The following is a 27,137-nucleotide window of genomic DNA, read 5'->3' on the forward strand; positions in this document are numbered from 1 at the left end:
AATGGATTCTAACTAAAAAGCTTCTTCTTAGGGAAAGAAACAGTGCGGTGAATAGAGAGCTTACAGAATGGAAGCAAATTCCTATCACAAACACATCAGATAGAGCACTAATCTCTAGGATATATAAAGAAATCAAAAATCTTAACACCAAAAAAATTAATAATCCAATCAATAAATGGACCAAAGAACTGAACAGACACTTCCCCAGGAGATGATACATAACCAATCAACAAATATATGAAAAAATGTTCAACATCTCTAGCAATTAGAGAAAATGCAAATCAGAACTACTCTAAGATTTCATCTCACTCCAGTCACTATGGCAGCTATTAAGAATACAAACAACAGTAAGTGTTAGTGAGGATGCTGGTAAGACTGTGAATTGGTGCAACCAATATGGAAAGCAGTATGGAGATTCCTTGGAAACCGGGGAAATAAACCACCATTTGACCCAGGTATCCCTCTCCTAGGTGTATATCCAAAGGAATTAAAAACAACATACTACAGGGACACAGCCACATCATGTTTATAGCACCACAATTTACAATAGCTTAATTGTGGAACCAACCTAGATTCCCTTCAGTAGATGAATGGATAAAGAAACTTAGTATATATACACAAAGTAGTATTACTCAGCATTAAAAGAGAATAAAATCATGGCATTTGAAGGTAAATGGATGGAGTTGGAGAATATAATGCTAAGTGAAATAAGCCAATCCTATAAAACCAAAGGCCAAATGTTCTCTGATATAAGGGTGGTGATTCATAACAGGGATGGGGGAAGCATGGAAGGAACAGATGAACTTTAGATAGGGCAAAGGGGAGGGAGGGGGGGGAGGAGCATGAGGACAGGAAAGATGGTGGAATGAGATGGACATCATTACCCTAAGTATATGTATGAAGTCACGAATGATGTGACTCTACTTTTTTTACGAAAAGAAATGAAAAATTGCGCTCTATATGTATGAGTTGAATCTTATTCTGCTGTCATATGTAACAAATTAGAATAAATAAAATAAAATTTTAAAAAATCAAAGCCAGTTTTTAGATGTTCTGTTCCAGCTCCTACCAGGACTGGAAGAATCTATCAGGTGCTGTGCTTTTAAAACCTATCCTTTGATTTTCTCTTACTTCAGACTAAGGTTTTTCTCAGATGTTTTATTCCCTCCTGAGCAGGAAAATTACCCTGATGAGGTGCTAACTGCCTCGAAATACTGTAGTCTTCATAGTACTCTTATTTAAGTGAATTCAGCATTTATCTTATACTCATGGGTTTACAATACCACATCTTCTTACCTGTTTGTAAGTGCCACTTGGTATAATCGAAAATCTTGCATTCTTCCAACAAATTGCTCTAATCCTGTCAAAAAATATATATTATATATACATAAAATATACATATGCACACACATAAAATGAGAAGACTTAGCTTACTAAAAAATGCATGTCAAGCAATATTCTTTAAAGCTATAGAATTTTAAAACATGTTCATATCATGAGACCCTTTCAAATTCTTAAAGATCAATATATCTATTTTCTAATTCTACATGAAGAATAGTGATATTTGTCTCCATAGACATTGTAACACTAAAGTCAAAGTGAACACTTTGACTAGTTCATTTACTGATATAACCTATGGCTTTTCTTCCCACATCAAATTTCTGTGAAGTTTATAAACCTATAAATCTATCATCTCATCAGCCCTAAATTTTATTGTCATCTGCTCCCAATCTCAATTTCCTACCTGCCCTGTTGGTAGCAAGACCAACAGCATGTACTTTCCACCCATTCTAGCTCCAAATTCCAGGGTGTCTGTTTGGATGCTTTTTCATCTTAGATTAATGCCTCATTTAGAAAATCTCCAAAAAATGAGGATAAATTGAAGAGCTCCTGCTTATGAGTTTCTGTTTGTTACAGATCTCAGTAGCATTCTAATTTAATCTCATAATTTCATCACCCTCTGAGAATTATTCTGAGATAAGATGAATCTACATTGAACTAGATGATCTTCTAAGGCACAGGTACAAATCACCCTTGGATATCCATCTAACATTGTTTGGCAAATATTTATTTAGGAAATAGAGGGAAAAATGTAAGAAAAGCACCATCTTTTAAATTTTTGTTATATTTTTAATGAAGGAAAAAATGGATGCAAGGTAAAATTCTAGATAGTTTGAATCATGAGGACACAAAATAGAATGGGACTTAAAGCACAATGCCATTGGAATGTTTGATTCATCTTTGCTTCTGCCCCTTGATACTGACTTACAGGAAACCACAGAGTTAGCATCCACCTGATGAATAAAGATGAGGAGCAGAATTAGCAGAGTTGTCTCAGGTGTTGATCTCAGAAGCAGGACAGGACTAATGAGCAATGAAAGGGGCAACTCAGGGACAAAAAGTGTGTAAGTGAGTGTGTGTGTGTGTGTGTGTGTGTGTGTGTGTGTGTGTTTGCATGTATGGGTATATACATTTATATGATTTATATTCTCATATTTATTCACATTTAAATGACATATTGAAAAAATAGAATATTTGACATATAAATATTTCTTCATGAGCATAAACATTTTCAATTAATGTATTTTAAAGAAAAACATTTGTAGGCTCTCCTTCTCTGCCCCTTGGTCTCAGTCTTTTTGACCTTACAAGCTGAGGACCAGAGGAAGGTGGTATTCCAAGTTGCCTCCTGATCCAACTTTCCTCTGGCTAGAGTTTTTCTCCCTGTTCATCCAAAATCAGACAACTAAAACAACTGCAAGAAATTGTTCCTTCAAGTGACATTATGAGGAAAAAACAAAACATCTACTAAAATTTTATAGAAATCATTAGATGATTTCCAACACAATTTACTTTAAAAATTTTAAGTAACTATAAGAAATAAGAAAAATATGGTAAACTCTTCCCTTAAGGATTAGTAATCAGACAACTCGCTTTGTAATACGTTGACCTGAATCCAGGATCTAAAAATTTTTAAAAAGGAGGAAAAAATGGGAAGAATGCATGTGAACCCAGCTAAGTCACATGTGCTCCTGTGATGTTGTTTGGGAGGGCTAGGACAGACAGATTGAGGAAATCGCTTCTCACTGTGTGAATTTTCCTTGTAACAGAGAATGTGCCAAGAACGAAGCTGGACTTGCCAATTTATTCTTCCCTTCACCTATCCCCACCCACATGCCATCCTCCTCCTTGCATTCTTCACACTCTATATTGCAGATCTATGGACCAATTTGTTCAGTCCCCACATCGCCAAGCTTTTTATTCCTTAGGTTTTACACTTGAATTTGCCTCTGTTTTAAAGCTTCCTGCCCCACCCCCATTCTTCGTGTCTCAGTTTTGAGATATATACCCTGTGAGAAACTTTCAGAGGCTCACGAGGGTCCTCTGAGCTCCTGTAGCACTGTGCTGTGCGCTCCCCACTCTGTTTTACAAATACCCATTTAGTCCTCTATCTTGCTTATGAAACATGAAAGGATATTAAATAAAATTCCCTGGCAAGACACATAAGTAGTAATTGGTCTTATTCACTGGTCCAGTCCTAGCTCATAGACAAATTCCTGGCATGCACTAAACTGATCAATAAATATTTAATAATGATGGAAAAAGGAAGAAGGAACCAAAGAGAAAAGGACAGCGATGAAGAGCTATACTGGCTGCTACAGAAAACAAGTTGGGTGGCAGATCTGCAAAAACTACAGGGCCCCTTGAGAAGTATAGCAAGGGTCATATGAAATTAGAGATTATGACTTCATGTTAGCATAAGTTTTCAAGTTAATTGATTCCCCCAAACATGTTGGCAACCCAAGAGAAACATCAAGTGATTAGAGGTATCTGGGACCAGTAATTTTCAGGATGCATTAAAACAGGGACCAAAAAAGGTAACATTTCAGTAGTAGAGGAGATGCACCACTGTGCTGATGTGGATTGGGAGATGAGATGGGTGACAGGTGATAAACCAGCAGAAAGAGAGACTCACCATCTCAGTGCAGTCAAAGGACAGTGGTGGGAGTAAGGAAGTAAGTGTTTGAAACAATTGCACTACTCACCTTACTGTAGGTTAGGGACACACAAAGGCTGAGCAGCACCAGTGCTCCATTTAGAAGCACTGACAGATGGAACCACAGGAAGGTTCCCACCAAGCATGCTTGTCCAACAAGAAATTCATTGTTCTGAGCTGAATTGTATCCCCCCAAAGAGCTATGCTGGAGTCCTCATCCCCTAATATTTGTAAATATGTTTTTTATTTGGAAACAGGGTCCAGATAAATATAATCAAGTGATGACAAGCTCATTAAGGAAGGCCCAAATTCAATATGACTTTGTTCTTTATGTATGAGAGGAAAATGCCATGCGAAGACAGTCATCCACAGGGAGAAGGGAGTGGGATCAGAGGAAAGACTGATGTGGTACAGCTACAAGAAAAGGAACACCGAAAAGCTAACCGGGGTGGGGGGGGGGATTCCATTCACAGTTTTCAAACAGAGCATAAACCTGCAGATACCTCGATGTTAGACTTCTAGCCTCCAGAACCATGAGAAAACAAATATCCATTGTTTTTAGATATCCACTCTGTGGTATTTTGTCATTTCAGCCACAGAAAAATGATACAGTGATCATTTTCTATTTTTGTCCTTATGAAGAATTAAGAAGAAAACAAATTTTTGTAACATGTATTTCATGTCATCCAACTTATTTTATCAGTATAAAATATCATCTTAAATATCATCTTAAAATGGTTTACATAGACCCTCTAGATATTTTTTTTTCTTAAGGAATCAGATTACAGCAGATGGGGAGAAATATTTCATGATTTTGGAAAGCATACCACCAAGGAAGGAGAGGAAGAATGATGAACACTGATATTTGTCAAAACCTGGACCATGGCTTTAAATGTCATAGTAACTTCATTCTTTAATGTATTTATTCATTTACAAATATTTACTGGGAGTCTATTATGTGCCAGACACTTTCATGGCAGCCAAAGATACATCTGTTAACAAAAGAACACCCTCGCTTTAATGGACTTACATTCAAGCAGACAGGTAAACATAGTAAATGAGTGACAGAACATTACAAAAATAGAAATATAGAGCAGGGTAGTAAACATGGTTGAATTTTATTAGAGATGGTTTTCCCATAGACAGTCCTCCATGATAAAGAAGGAGAAGAAGTGAATCACGCAGACAGGGGCAAAGTATCCCAGGCAGCCACCAGTGAGTGAGTGCACAAGCCTCTAAAGCAGTGTACTTAGCTCCTTAGAGGAGCTACAAGGAGCCAACTTCCTGAAGCAGAATAAAGGAGAGAAAGGCCACTGGAAGATGAGGTTAGACAAATAACTGGCTGGTGGGGACGGAACTGCAAATTGTTAAAAGCCTTATAGACCATTGCAAGGACTTTGGTTTTTATCCCGAGTAAAATGAGAAGCCACTGGGGGGCTGTGGGTAGAATAATGACATGATCTCAGGCTGATTGAAAAGTGTTGAGATTAGAATATGGGGTAGAAGCACAGAGGCCAGCAAGGAGGCTGTTGTAGTCATCCAGGTGAAAAATGATGAAAGTCAGACCAGGGTGTTAGGAGTAGAGTTGTTCCACTCAATGCTGAAAAATTGGAATGCACTTCATATATTTTAATAATAGTTAAAGGGAAACTCTGCTGCAGAGGGATAATGAAATCTATTTTATCATCTATAAAATAAAAGGGCTGGGTTTTATAACCTTTAAAAATCATTTTAGTTTTAAATTTTGGAGTCTATGATGGGACGATCATCACCACTGCTACAGAATTCATATTTGAAGGAAATTTTTTAAAAGAGAAAGCTTTCCAAAGACCTAGAATTAACATGAATCATTCAGACCAGGTATGAAAATTATGATTTACAAAGAGAATGCTATAAAATATTTCAAGGGCACTGTCATAGGGATGGATTTTACTCATGCCTTTGTTAGTTGCCAAATTTTTAACAACAGATTTTCATTGAAATAAACATTCCATAAAGAGATTCCTCTTTGAAAAAAAAATTTCTCATGGCAAAGATAGGTCCACATTATATAAATTGATGAGGGAAACAGACATGACTCATACAAGAAAGACCTCATAGTTGTCTAGTCAGAAAGTAGATAGGTAATGACAGAAAAGAAGCAGGACTGCATTACAACTGGGAGGCACTGCCAAGATGGCTAAATGGGAAAACTGTGGAAAAATAATCGAATATATAAGTCATGAAGAAACAGGTTTGCAATAAGGCTAAATAAAACATGTCAGAGCAGTCATAAAAATGGAGTTACTTCAATTTCCATATAGCATGATTATCTACTAATAAAACTCCAGTGAATTTATAGGAAAGCTACAAGAATAAGTGAAGTTAGCATACATTCAGTATATTAAAAAATAAATTCTATTTCAATATGCAAGTAATAAACCAATAGAAATAGAAATTTAAAATTTTAAGTGTCATTCATTATAGCAACTAAAACATGAAATATTCTTTATAAGTCTAATGAAGAATGATGGTGTCTATGGTTGAAAACTACAAGACACTGTCAGAGCAAATAACAGGAAGTCATCAGAAGTGAGAACAATTGAAAATTCTCCCCTAAAAGTAATGCTAATACTACTAGTAAAGAGTGTTAGTTAGATCAACTTTTTCAGAGCTCTGGAAATAAACCAAAGACTTGGAACAAAGTGGAGCATATTTATTTTTAAGTGGCCAAATATTGGTTTAAAAACAACAGGTTCTCTCACATTTCAACTTTCCCTTTTCTCATCCTCCTCTCTGAAATGCAAAGGTTGTTTTGAAAACAAACAATCTACAATCAGAATGAAAGCAAGCAGCCTTGAAGCCCCCCAAAGAATCAGAAGAGGACTGGAACTCTTCCAAAGCCCCATCTTAAACAATTGTAATTAGTTGTCTGGGCATACCCTTCAAAACACCACTAGTAAGTCTTGAACTGACTCAGTTCACCTATTGGGAACAGTCTTTTCCCTAGGCATAGTCATGGAAAATAATCAGTGGCAACTATTTAAACTTGCAGTTGACCAAGTCACAAGTAATAGATGAGAAAAACAGTAAACCAACCAAAAAACTCAAATTGAGAAGCTAGGGAATGATGTGCCCATAAGCATCTTTGCAAAATTCTGATATACGCTGGGAAATCTGGACGGCTATATACACACAAGGAGCTATGTACATTCCCAGGTATGCAAATATGCTCAAGAAAGACCTGAGAAGAGCCTAAACTCCCACCTCTGCTTGACTTTGAGGCTCTAGGCAAGCAGAAAGTTGTGACTAAAGAATACTAAACTGCTTATTGTTAAGGGCATTGTACACCATGCATTCCTCAGCAAAGACTGAAAAGCTCACTGGGTCTGGGCAATTAAGAAATTCTCTGTCCAATCACTGGCAGATCACTAAGCTAACAAAACATAAACTTCACTGGCCATTTATGACAAAAGAATACAAACACAGAATTATTTCAGAAAGGTTAATAATCATGCAAACTCCAGCAATAAATCCTAGAATGAAAAGAATCTTATTTCTGAATTTTCTACATTACATAGTTTAAATATGTGATTCCATCAACAAAAAATTATGACACAAAGAAATTAGAAAGTTTAACCTATAGACAAAAGGAAAAATGGTCAATAGAAATTGGGTCAATTATTAGTCCAAATTTTAAACTTACTAAACAATGACTTTTTTCATGAAAAATTTAAGTTTATATGCTGTCAAAACAATGTTCTGAGGATGGTGGGAGATTGTGGCTTGTAAGCAACTTTGCTCAGCACAGTTTTATAAGATCCCCTTCTCTCTCTTAGAGAAAGAGTTTAAACAAACTATTCTAAATATATTCAAAGAACTAAAGAAAGCTGTGTCTAAAGTACTAAATGAAAATATGAGAATAATATTTCAACATAAAAATAAAGAATAAGAAAATCACTTGACAATGAATGTCCAGGTACTAGTCAGAGCAAATAAGCAATAAAATAAGGATGTTTCAACATTGAAAAATATTCAGAAAATTTATATAGATATAAAATTCTAAGAAATCCACTAACATCTTTTAAAACTAATGAGTGAGCTAAGCAAATTTGCAAGTTAGAATTTCAATATTTAAAAATCAATTATAAATCTATATATTATCAGTGAAAAATCCAAAAATGAAATTCTGTTAACATTCACTATACTTTCACAAAATAGCAACAATAAATCTTTAAGATTGGTCCTGGACCTGTTAAATATTATTTTAAAATAAATTACCTCGAACTGACTGCAACAGCACACATCTGTAATCCCAATGACTCAGGAAGTTAAGACAGGAAGATCACAAGTTTGAGGCCAGCCTTGGCAACTCAGACTTTCAACAACTTAGTGATACCCCGTATCAAAATGAAAAATAAAAAGGGTTGGTGATGTGGCTAAGTGGCAAAATGCCCCTGGGTATCCCCGGTAACACCCCCCAAAAAGGTACATCAATTTATAAAATCAATCTTATGCAAAAGTTTAACTCAATGAAGATCATAGATCTAATTAAAAACTATAATACATCCAGAAGAAATCACAGGGAAACTCTGCAATCTTGACTTAGGCAAAGATTTCATAGGTTTAAAACAAAGACACAACCATATAAGGAGAAATACAGTTATAGGATTAAACTGGACAACCTTACAGATTTCCTTAGGAAAATCCCTGATGAAGTGGACTGATCCAGAATCACATAGGAAGGAGGTGGGAATTGAAAGAGCTGAGCATGCTGAAATGTCTATCATACTCAATCCCAAGTAATAGCAATAAGAAAATGAAAAATAATAGAACAAATAACCATCCAGAAACAGCAGCCAGAGACTGATCTTAGGATATACATCAAAGTATTCTTTACCCTTACTTCATTTCAGAGGAGAGGTGTTATTTTAAAAAGTTTCTTGATATTAATAATAACAAAGATAGTCAACAATTACTGCATATTAAGTAGAAGGCCATTTTCCAAATGATTACAGGCAAACACAATGTTATTTAATCCTCCTAAAAATACTATTGCAAGATATTCTTTTTTATTCTAATTTTATAGACATGGAAACTGAAGTATACAGAAAATTAACAAATTTTACCAAGGTAAAACAGATCATAAATTGGACAGTAAGGACATGTTCTAAAAGTAAAAAAAAAAAAAAAAAAAGAAAATCATAGGCACAATCTCATTTTTAACCATTGATGCAAAAATCACATATTAAATTAAAACTGTTATTATGTATTGAAAACTATCTTATACAAAAATAAAAAAACCTAAACAAGTAGAAAGACATGGGAAATTTCTTAACAAAGGTCGTAACAAATGTCTTATTTAAAGGTAAATGCAAAAGCATTTTCATTAAAGTAATGCCAAAGTTAAGGATGCCTTTTCTATCACTTTACATGGGCACAGCAACTACTAGATACCACCATCAGTCAAAGAAAACAAAAGATATAAGAATTCAAATGAAATATATGGTTTACAAATTACATGTCTTTTTCTATATACAGAATACAAATAAATCCATAGTAAAATTATCAGAATCAATAAATCCTTAAAAATGATAGAAATAAGGATGATATAAAAAACAACAATATTTCTTTATAGCAGCAAATATCGAATGCAATTTATTAAAATATACTATTTATAAATTCACCAATATCTTGAGACATCCAAGAATAAAATTCAACAAATGTATGAATATCTTTTACACAGAAAGTTACTAAAAGTCAAAAAAAGACAGATAAATACAAAGATTATCATGAATGAGAAAATTTAATATAACAATATAAAGTCTCCCTAAACTGTTATATAATTTTAATTCAATTCTAATGAAAACAAAATCTCTATAGGGACTTTGCTGAATGTTGATCCAAATATTCATTTTGGGGAATAAGACCTAAAAATAGTCATTTTGAATAACACTAGAAAGAAAGAACTTATAGTTTTAAAAACATTTTCCATTTATTTGCTAGAACTTAAACTGTTTACATGTTATTGGCAATTTGTATTTTTCCAGTTTTCCTTTTGTAATTTATATATGACAATGGAATGCATTACAATTCTTATTACATATAGAGAACACAATTTTTCATATCTCTGATTGTACACATAGTATATTCACACAATTCATGTATTCATACCTATACTTTGGATAATAATGATCATCACATTCCACCATCATTAATAACCCCGCCCCCTCCCTTCCCCTCCAACCCCTCTGCCCTATCTAGAGTTCATCTATTCCTCCCGTGCTCCAGCTCCCTATCCCACTATGTATCAGCCTCCTTATATCAAAGAAATAATTTGGCATTTGGTTTTTGGGGGATTGGCTAACTTCACTTAGCATTATCTTCTCTAACTCCATCCATTTGGAAGCTATTAAGCATACAAAACAACAATAAGTGTTGGTGAGGATGTGGGGGAAAAGGTACACTCATAGACTGCTGGTGGGACTGCAAAAAAGAACTTATATTTTAAGATATCAAAACCTAGGCAATTGCTTTCCTTTTGGCAAGAAGTTAATTAACCTGACCTCTGAAGCAAAATGTTATACACACTATCATAACATTGGAGCCTGAGATATGAACCAGGTGGCTTTAAAACTCAGTAAGAAAAGTACAGGTACTCAATAAAAAGCAATGGGACATACATACCAATAAAGATGAGTAAATTAAATCTCTACCTCACACATTTTTTAAAAAATAATTTCAGGAAAAAAATAATAGCCTATATTATGTCAGTATAAGAAAAAGTTTCTTAAATAAGATATAAAATAGATGAACCATAAAAGAAGTGATTGATATATTTGACAATGTTAAAATTCAAAACTCTGCATGACTTTCAAAAGTTAAAAAGTCAAGTCACTGGAGGGAATGTTTTTGAATCAGCAAAACTAAAACATTTGAAGTACAGATAATAAGCATAACTCCAACTAATAAACTGAAAAAAATAATGCATGTGAAAATTTAACAAGAGGTAGACTAGAATAATTTAGAAAAATATTTGAAAGCTACATAAACATATCTTTTTGAATCTTTACTAGTTAATAATGGCAATAAAAATAAAACAAAAAAGGCATACTCTATACTTATGATTTTGATGAAAATTAATGTCTAAAAACAAAACATGTTGGTAAGGACACAGCCAGGTGTCCTGACACTGCAGGAATACAAATTGGATCCACCACTTCAGAGCCTATGGAAACTTTCATGCACAAAATCCCACAAACACACACAAGGAGACACAATATTAACACAATTTTATAAATTACCAAAACAGAAAACCCAAACTTTCAATAATAGTCTATGCTTCTTTTACAAAACAGAATATTAGTAGAGCAGCTAAAATGAATCAGCTGTATCTTAAAGTTGAGAATATTCAAAAACAATTTTTTGTGTGTTGGGGGGTGTTAAAGATACATTAGTGAATGTATCAGAAACCACGTGTTTAAATTTTAACAATGTAAAGATAATAGTATATCGTATTTAGAGAAAGATAATAGTCTGAACCATTTGAAATAGTTAATATTTCACCATCTTTAATATACAAAAAGGCAAATCCATACGGCTCAACAGAATATTAAACACATTAAAAACTCATGAGAATGGTGGATATAAATGCAGAAAGGAAGAGGATCTTTATGAATTTTTAAAAAGCATTTAACTCCTTTTTAAAGTTTCAAAGTGATGAAATAATAGAATTATTTTATATTTATATTTTTATATTACCTAGAATAGTCTACAATTTGAAAAAAAACATATTACCATCAATATTGAACCAAAATAAATGGATTTAACAATGAGTCAAGATTAGCTTTGCTCTTATCAAAAAAAAAATTATAGTTAGAACTAGAAGTAATAATTGACATAGATATCTTAAATAGATATCCACCAGTAGGTTATAAATAGCTAAATATAACTTAAAATGTTTAGAAGAAAATACCTAGTATGAATTCAAACAGAATCCTCATTCCTAAAAGTAACAAGGCTTAAAATACTGAGCTTTGACAAAAGTATTAATAGATTCATACATGTAAGAAATAAATCCTCAATGTGGTACAATAAAAAGCAAATTTGTGCTTATTCAACCAAGACTTTGTAATGACCTTTCATAATTTCTATCAAGAATTCAAATTGAAATTAAAATCACGCATGATGGGGTCAGGTTAATTATCTGATCTCTACTTACCTTATTGATGACACTAAGAACATTTTGTTTTGAAATAAATTAAAACAAATGATTAAAATCCAGAACCTCAAAATATGATGGTTGTAGGATGGAGAGCCAAAGAAGTTTAATTTTTCATGTTCACTACAGTAAAGGCTTCATCCCCAAAAAGTTTACAATGTGTTTTCTGGTTTTTTTTAATTATTACTGTTTTTAGGCATCAACAGCAAATATAAGTATATTCTAAGGGTGTAGATGAACCACAGAAAAGAAATAAAGGTTAAAACAAAACTCTTAATGTAGACAACAACCAAAAATGCAAGCATTCTATACAGTCATATAATTAACAGATTATTATTTTCAGTTATGCAATATATATATGCTATTAATGAATCCCTTGAATTGAGAAAAATTTAAAAAATACACATCCAGGATCAATAGTTGAAATCAGTAAAAGATATCTTGAAGAATTAGCAGATGGCTATAAAATATTCAGAAGTAATCAATAATCATCAGGGAATATAGTCTCATACCATTTTTACCTCACCCATTTCCTTCTCTCTTCAGCGCCAGGCTTCTCTAAAATCTGCCCTGAAATCTCCTCCTCTAATTATTTAATCTCATTTAAAATTATAGATTGGGCAGGGGATATGGCTCAAGCGGTAGTGCACTTGCCTGGCATGCACCAGGCTCTGGGTTCAATTCTCAGCACCACATAAAAATAAAATAAAGACACTGTGTCCACCGAAAACTAAAAATAAATATTAAAAAATTCTCTCTTAAAAATAAAAAATAAAATAAAATATAGATTGCCCCTTTTCTGTCTCAACAAAATTTAATGTCCATTCTTAATCACTACAATACAAGCATGATTTTCAGTTTTATAACTTCTCATTCTCTTTGATACTCTACTAATGGATATAGAAGATCTTCTTAAAATTTCTTATAATTTTCTTCACTTGAGTTCTAATATCCTGAACTTCTGAACCATGTAGAAACCTCCTCCGCTACCTCCTTTCACCTCAACATTCCCCAACCACCTATCTGTATTTCTATATTCTTCTTTCCCTACATCTACTCCTGCCTATAGAGATTCAAAAACAATTTCTATAAATACTTTCTTATCTTTACATCACTTGGTCTTAAATCAATCTGCAATTCCAAATTTTCTCTCCCAAATGATCTTTTGCCATTTCTACTTGGATATTTCATTTCCTCTGCAAATAAGGAATGAGCATTCATTCCCCAAAATTTACTCTCCCCCTCTATTATTTGCACTCCTCTCGCTTCCTAAGTCACTTCCTTTCCATTTCCTATTTATACACATACGCAATTTCCTGATTTCCATTTTGGTATAGATAGGAAACATCTTTGACCCTTGTTTTCTCTTACTAAACAATGTCTGCTCAGCTATTTATACTCCACGTTTTCTATTCTCACCAACCTACTTCATTAGATATCACTTCTGTAATAGGGGCACAGAGAAATGAGACTGACAAACTGATTTAAGATGGAAAGATTTCTACCCATTGTATGCTGCCCTTCAGAGCTACCCATACATTCATTTATTCAGCAAATATTTATTGAGAAGTTATCATGTTACAGGCAGTTTTCTGGCTCCTGGGATACATCAGAGAGCAACAGCAACCCAAACAGCAACAACAACAACAACATTTAAAAAAAAAAAACCTGCCTTCACAAAACATATTTGAGAGGAAAAACCAGGAATACACAAAAAAATTTAAATTGTATGATACATATTGTTGTTAGTCAGATTCTTGTTGCTTTGACAAGTACCTAAGAAAATCAACTTAAAGGAGAAAATGTTTGACTTGTAATTTCAGTGAGGATCCAGGTTATGGCTGGACAGCTTCACTGTTTGGGGTCTGAGGTGAGTAGAACATCATGGTAGAAAAGTGTGGCAGAGAAAAATCTGCTCACTTCATGGTAGCTAGAGAGCAAAGAGTCAAAGAGAAAGGGTGCTGGGACCAAAAGATCCCTCTCCAGGCACACCCCCAGTGACTGACTGCCTACAACCATGCCCTACTGGGGACAGTTTTCACCATCTCTCTGTAGTCCATTCAGTTATCTATGGATTAATTGACAGATGAGGTCAGACCCCCTCATGATCTAGTCATTCTCAAAAGATCCACCTCTGAACATTGCTACAGTGGGGAAAGAGTTTTTAACATATGGGCCTGTGGGAGACATTCCAGATCCAAACCACCACACACATTAAAGATAGGAAGTATGGGGGCGGGGGACCCAGCAGCATAAGGAAGACCTAAAGTGGGAAACTGGTGTTTGAGATTTTAAACAGGGAGACAGGGTAGGCTGTCTCGAGCACACCTGAAGCAGGTAAGGAAGTCAGTCTTATTTATGTATAAAAGTCCTAGAAGTACAACTCATATATTCAAGAGAATAGAAGTTCTCAATGTTAGAATATTAGAAAATGAAGTTCTAAACTCAATAGAATAGAAGCAGAGAGAGCACAGGAAAAAAAAAATAACAGTAAGAAATCAAGTCAGAGAAATAACTGCAGTCAGTTCATGGAGGTCTTGCAGGCCATTTTAAGAATCGTGGCTTTGACTCTGGTGAAATGGGGAAACCATCAAGCATTTGGAGCAGAGAAGTAATATGTCTAATTCCTATTTTCTTGAACAACTCTGGCTGCAGTGCTAAGGGTAAAGTGGAGGGCCAGGCAGAACAGTGTAAGGACCACACAGGAATCCAGGCAAGAGCGACTATGCCTCAGACAGGGATGTTTGCAGTGTACAGTGGTGAGAAAGAATCAAAATTTTGAAGATGTCAACAGGATTCATAAGATGCATAAGATGTTGAATATAAGAGAAAGAACACTAACAAGGATGACACCAAGTGCTTTGCTCTGTATTGGTAGATAAATGAAATCGCCCTCACTAGAGATGGGGAAGACTAGGAGTGAAACAAAATGTAAGTCAAAGTAAGAGATCTAATAAAGAACTGGTTCAGTTTAAGAAAATATAAGTTTAATTTTAAAATATGAATTAAACATTCAAGTGGACATTTTGAGTAGTCTGATGTATATAACAGTCTGGAGTTGAGGTAAAACTCTTGGGGGACAGAATTATATTTGGAAGTCAAGCCATTTAGATGATATATAAAGCTAAATGACTGGAGATGATCATCATAGGAATGAGTGGACTTGGGAAGAGAGCCACATATTAAGCATCTTATGACCTAGATACCAATATTAAGAAGTCAAGAGGACATAGTAAATCAAAGTGAGAACTAACAACTAGAGATTCAGAGACAAACCAAGACGTGAGGGATTTTCAGATACCCAGTGAATAAAGCATACCATGGAATGAGTAGCAATTAACTTCATTACCTGATGCTACTGAGTCAAATAAGGTAAAGACTTAAAGTTAACTGTGAGATTTACTATGTGAAGGTCAGTAGAGATCTCACAAATGCAGTTTACATGTAGTGGTAAGTTACAGCACTGAATTCAGTTGATATAATTGGAAAGGAGAAATTAAAGATCAGTCTGGGGAAAATACTTCAGGGAATTTTGATAAAAAGGAAGAGCAAAAAAATGAAGTAGTGGCTGGTGGCAGAAATAGAGGTTAATGTTTTTAAAAGGAAAAATAATAATGTCTCTATATCCCTGAAAATGTATCACTAATACAAGATATTGTTTAAAATATAGAAAGGCAAATAGGGAAAATATTCCCAGTCAGAGCCAAATTTATATGTCAGATTTAGCATAAATAGCAGTGGGAATAGATAGAAGTTCTTTTATAATTTGCATTGATTTTCATAATGAATATGAGACAATGTCAGCCCAGAGTCAGGATAAGAAGTTCAGGGAGAGAAGCAAACATAAATGGTCATGAGATAGGGAAAGTGAATGGAGGAGGGAAATACAGAATGATTACAGGACAGCAACTTAGCATGTGTGGTCATCAACAAGGTGAGACTAGTCAGCTTGACTCAGAATATTTACCTAAAGCTGTGGTACTGCTAACGCCATAGCAGAAACGAGACAAAGGCAGTAGAATCAAGGTGAGTGCAAGGAAATGATAATGATTGACCATTTATAACATGAATCTTACGCTGGGAACTAAGGATAGTTGAGATCTTTTGAGTGAAGATTCCAAAGGAATTGGGGGATTGCTGGATTCAGGTACAAAGGATTCCAGATACCAGCTAATCAACACAATTATTTATCTGACAGAAAGAATGTGATAAATGTGTGCTATACAAAGTGATTTAAAGTTGTTTTTTTCTTTGAGTTGCTAGGAGGCACTGAGATTAAAAGATATTGTTCTGCACAGAAGTTAACATGACTACTAGTTAGCAAAATGAGCCAATAGATTTGTAACACAAAACATGTTTCAGTTTTAAAAAATAGCACCAAATAGATTTCAGGCAAGCCAAAGAAAACCGATATGAAAATTTAAAAGTCAGAGATAAAGTAAGGACCCATAAAATTCTCTAGGAAAAATTAGAGGATGTAACTATAAGGTCAGTCTCGTACCAATATAATCTTGGAGGCCAATTGGTGCCTTTTTTGTCCAGAAATCCAGAGACCATTCATAATTAAATCTAGAGAATTACAGAGTTAGCACAGAGTAGTGCCAAAGAAAGCAGAGAAAGGCGTGTTAGATTCTATAATAATAATTTGACTTCCACCTCTGATTTAAACCTAAAAATTTGCAAGAAAGCATAAGTGGCTGGCAATCTAACAAGAGCCAGAAAACTCATAAAGTCTTTTTAATCCCATCAGAAAATGGAGGTCCCAAAGATACATAAATGAATTAAACTCTATATAGTTAGAATCCTTTCATAAAGATGAGCCTAAGGCTGCATTCTTTTATATAGAATAAAAATAAAAATATTTTAAGACATAAGAAAAAGAAAGATAATGTGGCCCATTTTAAAGAGAATAAAGGGTCAATAGAGATACTGGCATGATATATCAGATAACAGTTTGAAATTATTAAATAGGAATTTGAAAATACCTGATAATAATGCTAATATCTAATGGAAATGGTCAAGAATATGAAGAGATAAAATATTCGAGCAGATAGAAGAAATATGCAAAAGAGTACTCAAATGGGAACACTATAAATGGAAAGTATGATTTAGAAATAAAGGATGTTCTAGATGGGTTTAAGAGCAACTTAGACACAACAGTCTAATAATCACTGAATTCAAGACAAAGTTGATAGAAAGTATCCAAGCAGAAACTTTAAGGAATGAACAAGGAAAACATAATAAAGCACAAACAAATAAAAATGTGTCCAAGATCTTGGGTACATTAGTCAGTGATATAATACAAATGTAATTACTGGTTTGCAAGAAAATAGAGGAGAAAAAAAAGAGAAGAAAGATTTAAATAGATAATGATGGAGAACTTTCAAAAGTAATGAAAACACCAACTTACAGATTCAAGAATCTGAGCAAACCTCAAGCAGAATTAATACAAGGAATATCATGCCTAGGTACAGCATAAAGTGATAACCTAAAGCATATAAAAAGGAAATTTTAAAAACATCAAAATAAAAACAACCCATAGCATACATGGGAATCCTGACCTGAACAGAGGATAATTTCACCAGAAACAAGGCAGGAAGAAAACAATGAAATAAAATAGTTAAAGTTCTAAAAAATAGAAATAATCAATGTAGAATTCTAGAGTCAGTAAAAACCAGCTTCAAAAGTAAAGAACAGTTAAAGACATTTGCACAGAAGGTTAAAGAACTTGTTTCAGTAGGCTGAACTATAAGCAATGGAAAAGGAAGTTCTTCAAGATGAGAAGAAATAACACCAGGTGGAACACAGGTTTTGCAGGAAACTCTGAAGAGCACCAGAAAGGACTAACCTTTAAAAAAAGATTATTTCCTGGATTTACCTAGACAAAACATTGTACATCTAAGATGTCATAGTTTTAAATTGAAACTATTTCTCTCACCTAGGTCAATTTTGATTTTGAGCCAAAAATTAAATGTGACTATTATTTTAAAATATTTATTTCAAAAAGTCAATAAACTCAGGTAATATCTAAATTAACCATATTTATGATACCATTTTTTTTCTGAAAACCCAACATGAACCAAATACATAGTTTATAAGTTTTGCAATCACCTCAAAAAATGCACATAAAAATACATTTAACAAATGAAGACATAAATCAGGAAATTGAATTGGCAGTTAAACTCTTTGCCAAAGTCACTTGGCTTTTAAAAAGCAAAGCTGGGATTCAAACTCAAATGTGTCTGAGTCTAAATCTCATACCTTTCTTCTCTGGCACTGTTATAGCAATAATAATTTGTATGCACAATGAGATAAATGTCCAGTATAGATTTGATTTTCTTCAATCCATGTACTCAGCATAAAATTTAAATAAAATTGTCAATACTACCTTTCTACTATAAAAATTATGCCTTTCTGGACAACTTTCAATTATTTTGGTAGAATGAATCTATTTTGTGAAATTTTCCATTTCTCATTTTGTTCAACATTAGAAAAAATTAAAATTTTTATTAAAAAATAATGTAGCTTACTAAAAATAATTCCAATTCATGTAGTCATAGAGTTTAACATTAATAACATTCTGGGATTTTTGTTTTGTTTTGGTACCAGGGATTGAACCCTGGGTGTTTAACTACTTAGCCGCATTCCCAGTCCCCTGCCCTTTATTCGTTTATTTTTAATTATGAGACATGGTATCAGTTTCTGAGACTAGTTTTGAAATTGTCATCTTCTTAGAACCACTGGAGTAACAGGTGTGCACCACTACACCCAGGTAACATCCTGAGTAGCGATGACATATGTCCTTCAAAACATTAATTATATATATGTGTGTATATACATATGTGTGTGTCTATGTGTATGGTGTGTATACACACATATATATTTATAACATGACTATAATATATATATATATGTGTGTATGTTCATTAAACATGCTAAATTTAGAGATTTTTCCACACCCTTGCTTTTGAATATAATAATGCATGAACCCATTACCATCTTCTTACAAAAGTCATATTTTTTCTCCTGATGGTATGTACTACTATTCCATGTAGGTATGAATTATAATTTATTTAATCAATACTTTTCTGAAGGTTTTAAGTGATTCTAATTGTGTGCTGTTTTCGATAATTCTACTATGAACATTTGAGTCCATATTTAAACACTTTTCTATTATTTTCTTGAGATAATGTCCTGAAAGTAACATTCTTGGCTAATGTATCTTCCACATTTTCTACTTCTAATAGTTTGCCAGATTATTCCGAACTCTCTCCTACTCAAGTATAATCTGTTTTCTATTCTTTGCCAAACTAAGTACAAAATGATAAGCCCTGTTTGAATTTTAAATACTCAGCTTATTAGTCAGATGTCTCAACACTTTTATGTTTCTGAATAAGATATCATGGTAATAAAAGTTTTGTTATGGCAGGATTATAGAAACACCTGCCTTCATTTTTCTCTATTGCCTCTTGTTACATATTTTACATTAAACTTCAATCCATCAACAGTTTTTATTTAGCAGAGTTGTGAAGCATAATCTAACGTTTTTAATATCATAACTGACGAATTTTCCTAATAATATTGTAACATAATCCTCATGCAATGATATTAAACCAATTTTTTTCTTTAATTCAGTCCCTCTGTATACCTATGTGAACCTTATCTCTATACTCTTTTACCATTCCATTTACCTGTCTTAATTTATCAATTTTTATACTTTCCTATTTTTTTATTTTTAATTCTCTAGAAATTTATTGTCAGAAAAAAAATAGCATAACCCAGTTGTACTAAAAGGAAAATGAATTTTCTATACCTAGCTAAGGTTAGAAATGTAAACACACGGGTCATGGATAGAAATTAAAGTTGCATTTAGGGCGTGGCTCAGTGGTAGAGAACCTGCTTGGCATGTACCAATCTCTGAGCTCCATCCTCTAAGCAGGACAAAATAAAACAAAAAGCATTCCAACTCTAAGATCAAGAACAAACAAATGAGTTAAAAAGTACATAAAGTAAAAATAAAAAATATGGAAGGGAAGGCAAGTTATTAGCTGTAAATGATTATCTTTTTCTTCCTTGAATCTTTGCATCTAAATTTGACAAATGCTTATTGATTGTTTAATGACCAATGCCCTTCTTAAGAAAGTGCTATACATGTTTGAACACAATGCAGAAATCTCCATTTTTTAATAGGAAACTAGCACTCTGTTAATAAATGTATTCAGAAACAGTTCTGAAAAGTTGTGATGCACATGATGCTGTAGTTTTAAATCCAAAATTTGTAGTTCTTATGTCTGTGACCACAGTGACATTAGTGACTCCGCATAACTACATATCTGCCACTACAACTCCCCAAAGTTACAAATGCAATGTGAAGCACTGAAATAAATGTATAACTGGAAACAAATACTCTAAGAAAAAGGAACTGATGCATATTCGTTGATACAGATGTTCTAAGGTGTTTCTTAGAAAATTTTCTTATTAATTCTCCAGAAATAAAAAATAAGGTTTTTTTAATTTAAAAATCAGCATAGCAACTCAGTTTATACAATTAATATATAGAGAGATGAGGATCCAGTGAAAAATATTCCTTTCACCCACTGGAAAATTTCCTAAAGGAGACGAAGTCAAGTCCCACAGAAACAGAATATGTCATTTGCAAGAATTTTTCTAGAGAATTATGCTATTCAGATATAAAACTTAAAGAAGATTTCTTTAGTAGCCAACACTTACATGAAAACTTCCAGAAACAGAGAAACAAGTTCAAGCTAGGAAAAGACAGGAAAAAAAAAAAAAAACATCTTGGTGTGCTCCAGACCCTCATTTAACAAAGTCTGTTGCAAGGCAGACAGTCGGACCAGCATTGCACGAGAGCACCTTTAATTGAGCTCGCAGCAATCTCTTGCACAATTACCCCTTCTGAATGAAACCATCTTGGATATGGACAAAACTATGGAGGACAGTGACTTAATTTTTTGATTAAAAAAAAAAAGAACGAGAGAGAAAGAAAATGATTTATAATAAGACCAGAAGAACATTCTGTACCTATCTCTTTTCTGATTAGAGAGGTGGCATGGAGCCTGGCTCATTAGGCAGAAGTAATGAGCCAGTCTATGTGCCATCTCTAATTAGAGAAAAGATACAGTAGGTACAACCGCACCTATAAGTTGATAAAGTAAAGATAAAAATTATTTTTAAATGTCCTTTTCTTCCATAACTGTTAGATGCCCAGAATGTAAAGGAGAAAATTGCAATAAAAACTAAATAATATTTGAAATAAATTCTTTTCCAATTCTATGTTTTCTAATCAGGAGTGAAATTTATTTTTATACAGTTTAAAAGTAAATCATCCTCAATCTACACTTCCCTTGTGAATCATTAACTCAACATTTAGTATACTAAAGTAGAATAGAAGCAAGTCATTTTAACTCTGCAGCAAAAAGTTATGGTACTGACAAGTTTATGGTATTGCTGAATACTCTGGGCAACATTTGGTGTAATAAAACACTTTAAGAAGTACTAATAGGGATTAAATATTGAAATAAGGCTCACAAGATTTAATGTGTTATTAAAAATTTCTGCATGCCGAGTACTTTATAAAATTCTTCAATATACTAATTACTAAAACTGAGTTCTAAATATATTGGCTTCTTAAATTATTGCTTCTTCATATAAGTTTAGCTTGATCTAAGAGCATACACAAATTAAAGTTAATAGTCACTTGTAGATATTTTTGGTTTTGATTCCTACAAAATTCAACTGAAGAGATTATAATTATCTATGGTTTCATAATCAGAAAATATGTCTTCAAAGAGTTTAATAATTGTTGAAGCTCATTGCACATTTACTATACAACAAAGCAATATGTTCTAAACATATTATCTCCAATAATTCATACTATAGTTTTATGTGTCATATATTAAAGTACCACCTATAGATTAGAAAGCAAGACTTACAAAGAGTAAATATTTTTATATTTCTATTAGGATATTATAGTTATGCATACTAGTAAAATTAATTTTGGCAGATTTTTTTATTAAAGGAACAAAATTAATTGGATCCAATACAAAGTTGTCTGACACCAAAGCTTGGTGGAAATTTAGCCAGTGTTTTGAATGTATTTTCAATATCAAATATATAAATATATACACATGTATATGTGTGTGTACACTACATATATACTTTATTTTAGCTAGATATGAGTTTAAATAATTCATGTCATAGAGAAAAAAACTGAAATTGAGCATTATTTCAAAATTAATAGCAATGAGAGCATATATAAATATCTATCGGACATTTAAACCCATGTCCACTTTATGCAGTTGTTGCAAATGTATGAAAAGATTTGAGTTTCTGTTATGTACAAATGATAGAATTATATGATTACTACAATCAATAATGAATTTTGCAAGGTCATTCATTGCAACAAATGATAGTATATAACATATATAATATATATAATATAAAATAGTAACAAAATTAGAAAATAAAATTTTAAAACAATATTGCTTAATTACATAAAAAATAACCAATAGGCCAAAATCCAGAATATTGAAAAAATCTAATACTGGTGAGGACATGGAGCAACAGAGACTCTTATTCACTGCTGGTGTAGTGCAAAATGTTTCAGCTACTTTGAAATAGATAAATCCTTGACTGGACTAACTAAGGAAAGGAGAAAGAGCTCAAAATCAGGGATAAAATAAAGACATTACTTCTGAGAACCCCAGAAATACAGAGGATTAGTAGAGGTGATTATAAATAACTATACACCAACAAATGTGATAGTATAGGATAAATGGAAAAATTACTCAGCACATACCTCTTAAGCCTCAGAAACAGACCAATAATAAGCAATGATATTGAATCTATCATAAATTCTTCCTATGAAAAAAACAAACAAACAAAAAAGGCCAGAGCCAGATGTTTTACTACTGAATTCAACCAAACATTTCCAGAAGAACAAATATCAATTCTTAAGATATTTTTAAAAAATTGAAGAGGAAGGGATTCTTCCAAACACATTCTAGGAGGAAAACATTATGCTAATCCAGGACCAGATGAGGACACAACCAAAAGATAAACTACAGGCCAACATCCTTGATGAATAGAGATATAACAATTCTCAACAAAATCCAACAGCACATTGAAGGTTATTTACCATGATCAGTTGAGACTCATCTCAGTAATGCAAGGATGGTTCAATGTATTAGAATCAATAAACATAGTACACTATATCAACATAAAGAATATCAGAAACTATATAGCCATCTCACTTGATACAGAAAAGACAACAAATAAAATCCAACATCCTTTCATGATAAAAATGCTAACCGAATTAGGCAGAAAAGAAACATATCTCAACACAATGAAAGAACATTTATGATAAATCAAAAGTTAACCAAACAGTAAATGGGAAAAATCTGGAAGCTTTCTAAGATCTGGAAGAAGACATGGATGCCTACTTTTACCATGTTTCTTCAACATAGTGCTGGAATTCCTAGCCATAGAAATCAGGAAAAAGAAACAAGGGTATCCAAACAGGAAAACAAGTCAAATTGTCACTGAAGATGGAATATCTGCAAAATCTCCATCAAAAAATTATTAGAATTAATAAATTAAGAAAAGTCGTATAAAAGAAGTTGAAGACAAAAAATAGAAAGGCAACTTTCATCCATGGATTTAGAAGAATAAACTTTTTAAAATATTCATACTCCAAAAAATGATTTATAAATTCAATGAAAATTCAAATTATCGATGGCATTCTTCACAGAAGCAGAAAAGAAAAACAATTCTAAAATTTGTATGGAGCCACAAAAACCTTAAATGACCAAAGTCATCTTGAGCAGAAGCAACACTGCTGGATGCATTTGACTACCTGACTCCAAAGTATACTGCAAAGCTGTAATAATCAAAACAGCATGATACTGGTATAAGAAGAGACACACAGACAAACAGATGAGAATAGAGAGCTTGAAAGTAATCCTACATGTCTATAGATATTACCAATTGGTTTAACAAAGATATTCAGAATATGCAATGAAGAAAAGATTGTCTTTCCATAAATGGTGTTGAGAAATTGATTATCCACTTGCAGAAATAGGAAACTAGACTCTTATCTTCTACCAGTTACAAAGGTCACCTTAAAATGGATTAAAGACTTATAAGTATCACCTGAAACTATGAAACTATGAAACTAAAAAATAAGCAAAATGCTTCAGGATATTGGAAGGGGCGAGAAGTTTTAGGACAAGACTCCAAAAGCACAGAAAATAAAAGCAAAAGTAGACAAATAAGATTAAATAAAACAAGTTTCTGCATAGCAAAGGAAACATCAATAGAGTGCAGAAACAACCTACAGAATGGGAGAAAATATTCACAAACTACATATCTAAAAAGTAGAAAGTAGTTAGAAGGTATATGGGAACTGTCTGTATTTTCCACACAATTTTGCTATGATCCTAAAACTGCTCTAAAAACATTCTATTAAAATTTAAAAAATAAATAAATAAAAAGAAAACATGGCCTAAGCCTTACAAACATAAGACCTCTTATACAGAAAACAAAAAAAAATTTCTGAAATTAAGAAATTCATGATCTTCATACATGGGAAGATTTGATATTATTTAGATATCTATTCCTCCAAAATAAACTTGATGACTTAAATCTCAGGTGAGTTTTTAGGTAAACTGTACAGATGCTTCCAAAAATCATATAAAAGCCAAGACAACCTTGAAAGATTATAAAAATTGAATAACTTATGCTGACAGATAAAGATATATTCAAGTTACAGTAATTAAAATGAAAGTTTTGATCCAAGTATTGACAGATCATTGGAACAGAATAGAGTGTTCAGAAATAAACCTATCTTCATATATGAAGATAATTGTTTTATGATTAAGTAACCACCATAGAGTGGTGGAAATGACAATTGTAAAAAATTTCTAGGTAAATTATATGTTCAGTTGAGAAAAAAATGGGACTTCTATATTATATTACATACATCCAAATATTTATCCCAGATAAAAAATAGAGCTATATTTGAAACATAATATAATAAAGCTGCCACAATAAAATAAAAGAGAACATCATGGTTTGCTAAGACATTCTGAACAAGACACAAAAATATTAAGTATAGAAGAATTAACAAAATGAATTTCCCTAAAATAAGTATGTTCTCATAATCAAAGAACACCCTTAAGAAAATGAAATTTCGAGATGCATCTTAGAAGACAACGTTTGCCATCCATGTATCTGTCAAAAAACTCATTTTCAAAATATTGAAAACCTCCTACAAATTAACAAGAAAAAGACAAACTACCCAATTAAAAACTGGCAAAAAAAATAAACAACTTGAATAGGTACTTCATAAAAAAAGTCAGATCAACATGGCAAATAAGCACATGAAGGAATTCTCACTATCATTAATCATCAGGAAATGCATCACGCATCCCCAGGAATGGCCAACAATAACAACATTTGGCAGTACTAAGCATGAAACAGCCAGAATTCTCAAATATTAATGGTTGGGATATCCTTTTTAGAAAACAATTCAAAATTATTTTCTAAAGGTAAAGATATAACTATGTACAATATGAATAAACCCTATAGGCATAGTACTGAGTGAAAACAACACAGATACCTATGCCATGATTTCATTTTCATGATAACTTAAGAATAGACAATGTCAGTCAGTATGCAGAGAGGTCTCTACTCCTACTGTTCTGTGAGGTCTATACTAAATTCCCATGGATAACTTTAGAGTGGGTATTCACTAGGAGAGATTCTTTGAGACACTAGAAATGTTCACATTTTTTCCTAGAAGAGTGTCACACAGATACATGACTATTAAAACTCATCAAGTTATACCCTTAATAGTTATATACAATTTTACATTCATGTTTTTTGCCTTGATTAAACATTTCAAATAATGCTTTAAATATCTGTAACATGAAATTAGCAGGCCATTTAAAAACCTGGAGAAAACATATGCAACATATTCTTACCATTAATGAGTTTTTCATAAACAAGAAATTATGGATATAAATATGGATACACATCCTGAATAAGGAATTCACAAATGAAATGCAAGTGGTCAAATCATATTTGGACAGCTACTCAAACTTATTAATGGTCAAATAATTCCAAGTCAACATCCCACAATATTTTTCACTTAGAGGAATGGCAAGGATGGAAAAAATGGATCATCTGTGAGGTTATTTAGTGTTTAAGAAAACAAGAACTTGCCTATATTTTCTGTTTGTTTGTTTGTAGGGGTGGGGTACCAGGGATTGAATTTAGAAGTGCTCAGCCACTTAGCCACATCTCCAGCCCTATTTTGTATTTTATTGAGAGGCCAGGTCTCTCTGAGTTGCTTAGCACTTTGCTTTTGCTGAGGAGGGCTTGAACTTGCTATCCTCTTTCCTCAGCCTTGCCTGTATTTTTTAATGAGGTAAATTTTCACGACCTTTCTGGAGATAATCTGATGTTATACATTGGAGTAATAATTACTATGTATTAAAATATTTTAAAAGAAGATTATATACTTCAACCCAGCCATTCAATTTCTATGTATTTATCTTGGGAAAATAATTAAAACAACATTAATAATAGTATCATTTGCAAATGTAGTTCAGTATACACAAGGCACGGTGCTAAGCACTGCACTCATTCATTCAACAGATAAATACTGAGCATCTACTACATGCCAGATGCTTGAAAAACAGCGATATTTTATGTGACATTGTCTCCTTTTTATCTTCACAGTGGCACTTTAGGATATCATCATCATCATCATCACCATCTTAAAGTTGGAGTAACTATAGTTTAGAGGAATTAATACGTTTGTCCAGGTCCTCTAGCAAGTGGGTGAGAAGATGGGGTTGGAACTCAGGCAGATTTTTAACAGTGTATATATAGTCTTTCGGAAGAGTTCAATCAGAC

The 27,137-nt window shown here is 32.9% G+C and overlaps 1 protein-coding gene across 13 annotated transcripts in view; it reads right to left on the bottom strand.

Annotated features, from left to right (window-relative positions):
• Ush2a (usherin) overlaps positions 1 to 27,137 on the bottom strand; it is a 738,328-nt gene that overhangs the window by 648,517 nt on the left and 62,674 nt on the right. For all 13 annotated transcript variants that reach the window (XM_078022812.1, XM_078022814.1, XM_078022813.1 and 10 more), the window contains exon 5: positions 1,297 to 1,360. In XM_078022812.1, the coding sequence (XP_077878938.1) occupies positions 1,297 to 1,360 (64 nt within the window). The remainder of the gene's footprint in view (positions 1 to 1,296; positions 1,361 to 27,137) is intronic.

The sequence above is a fragment of the Ictidomys tridecemlineatus genome, chromosome 10 (assembly GCF_052094955.1).
Source record: "Ictidomys tridecemlineatus isolate mIctTri1 chromosome 10, mIctTri1.hap1, whole genome shotgun sequence".
NCBI lineage: Eukaryota > Metazoa > Chordata > Mammalia > Rodentia > Sciuridae > Ictidomys > Ictidomys tridecemlineatus.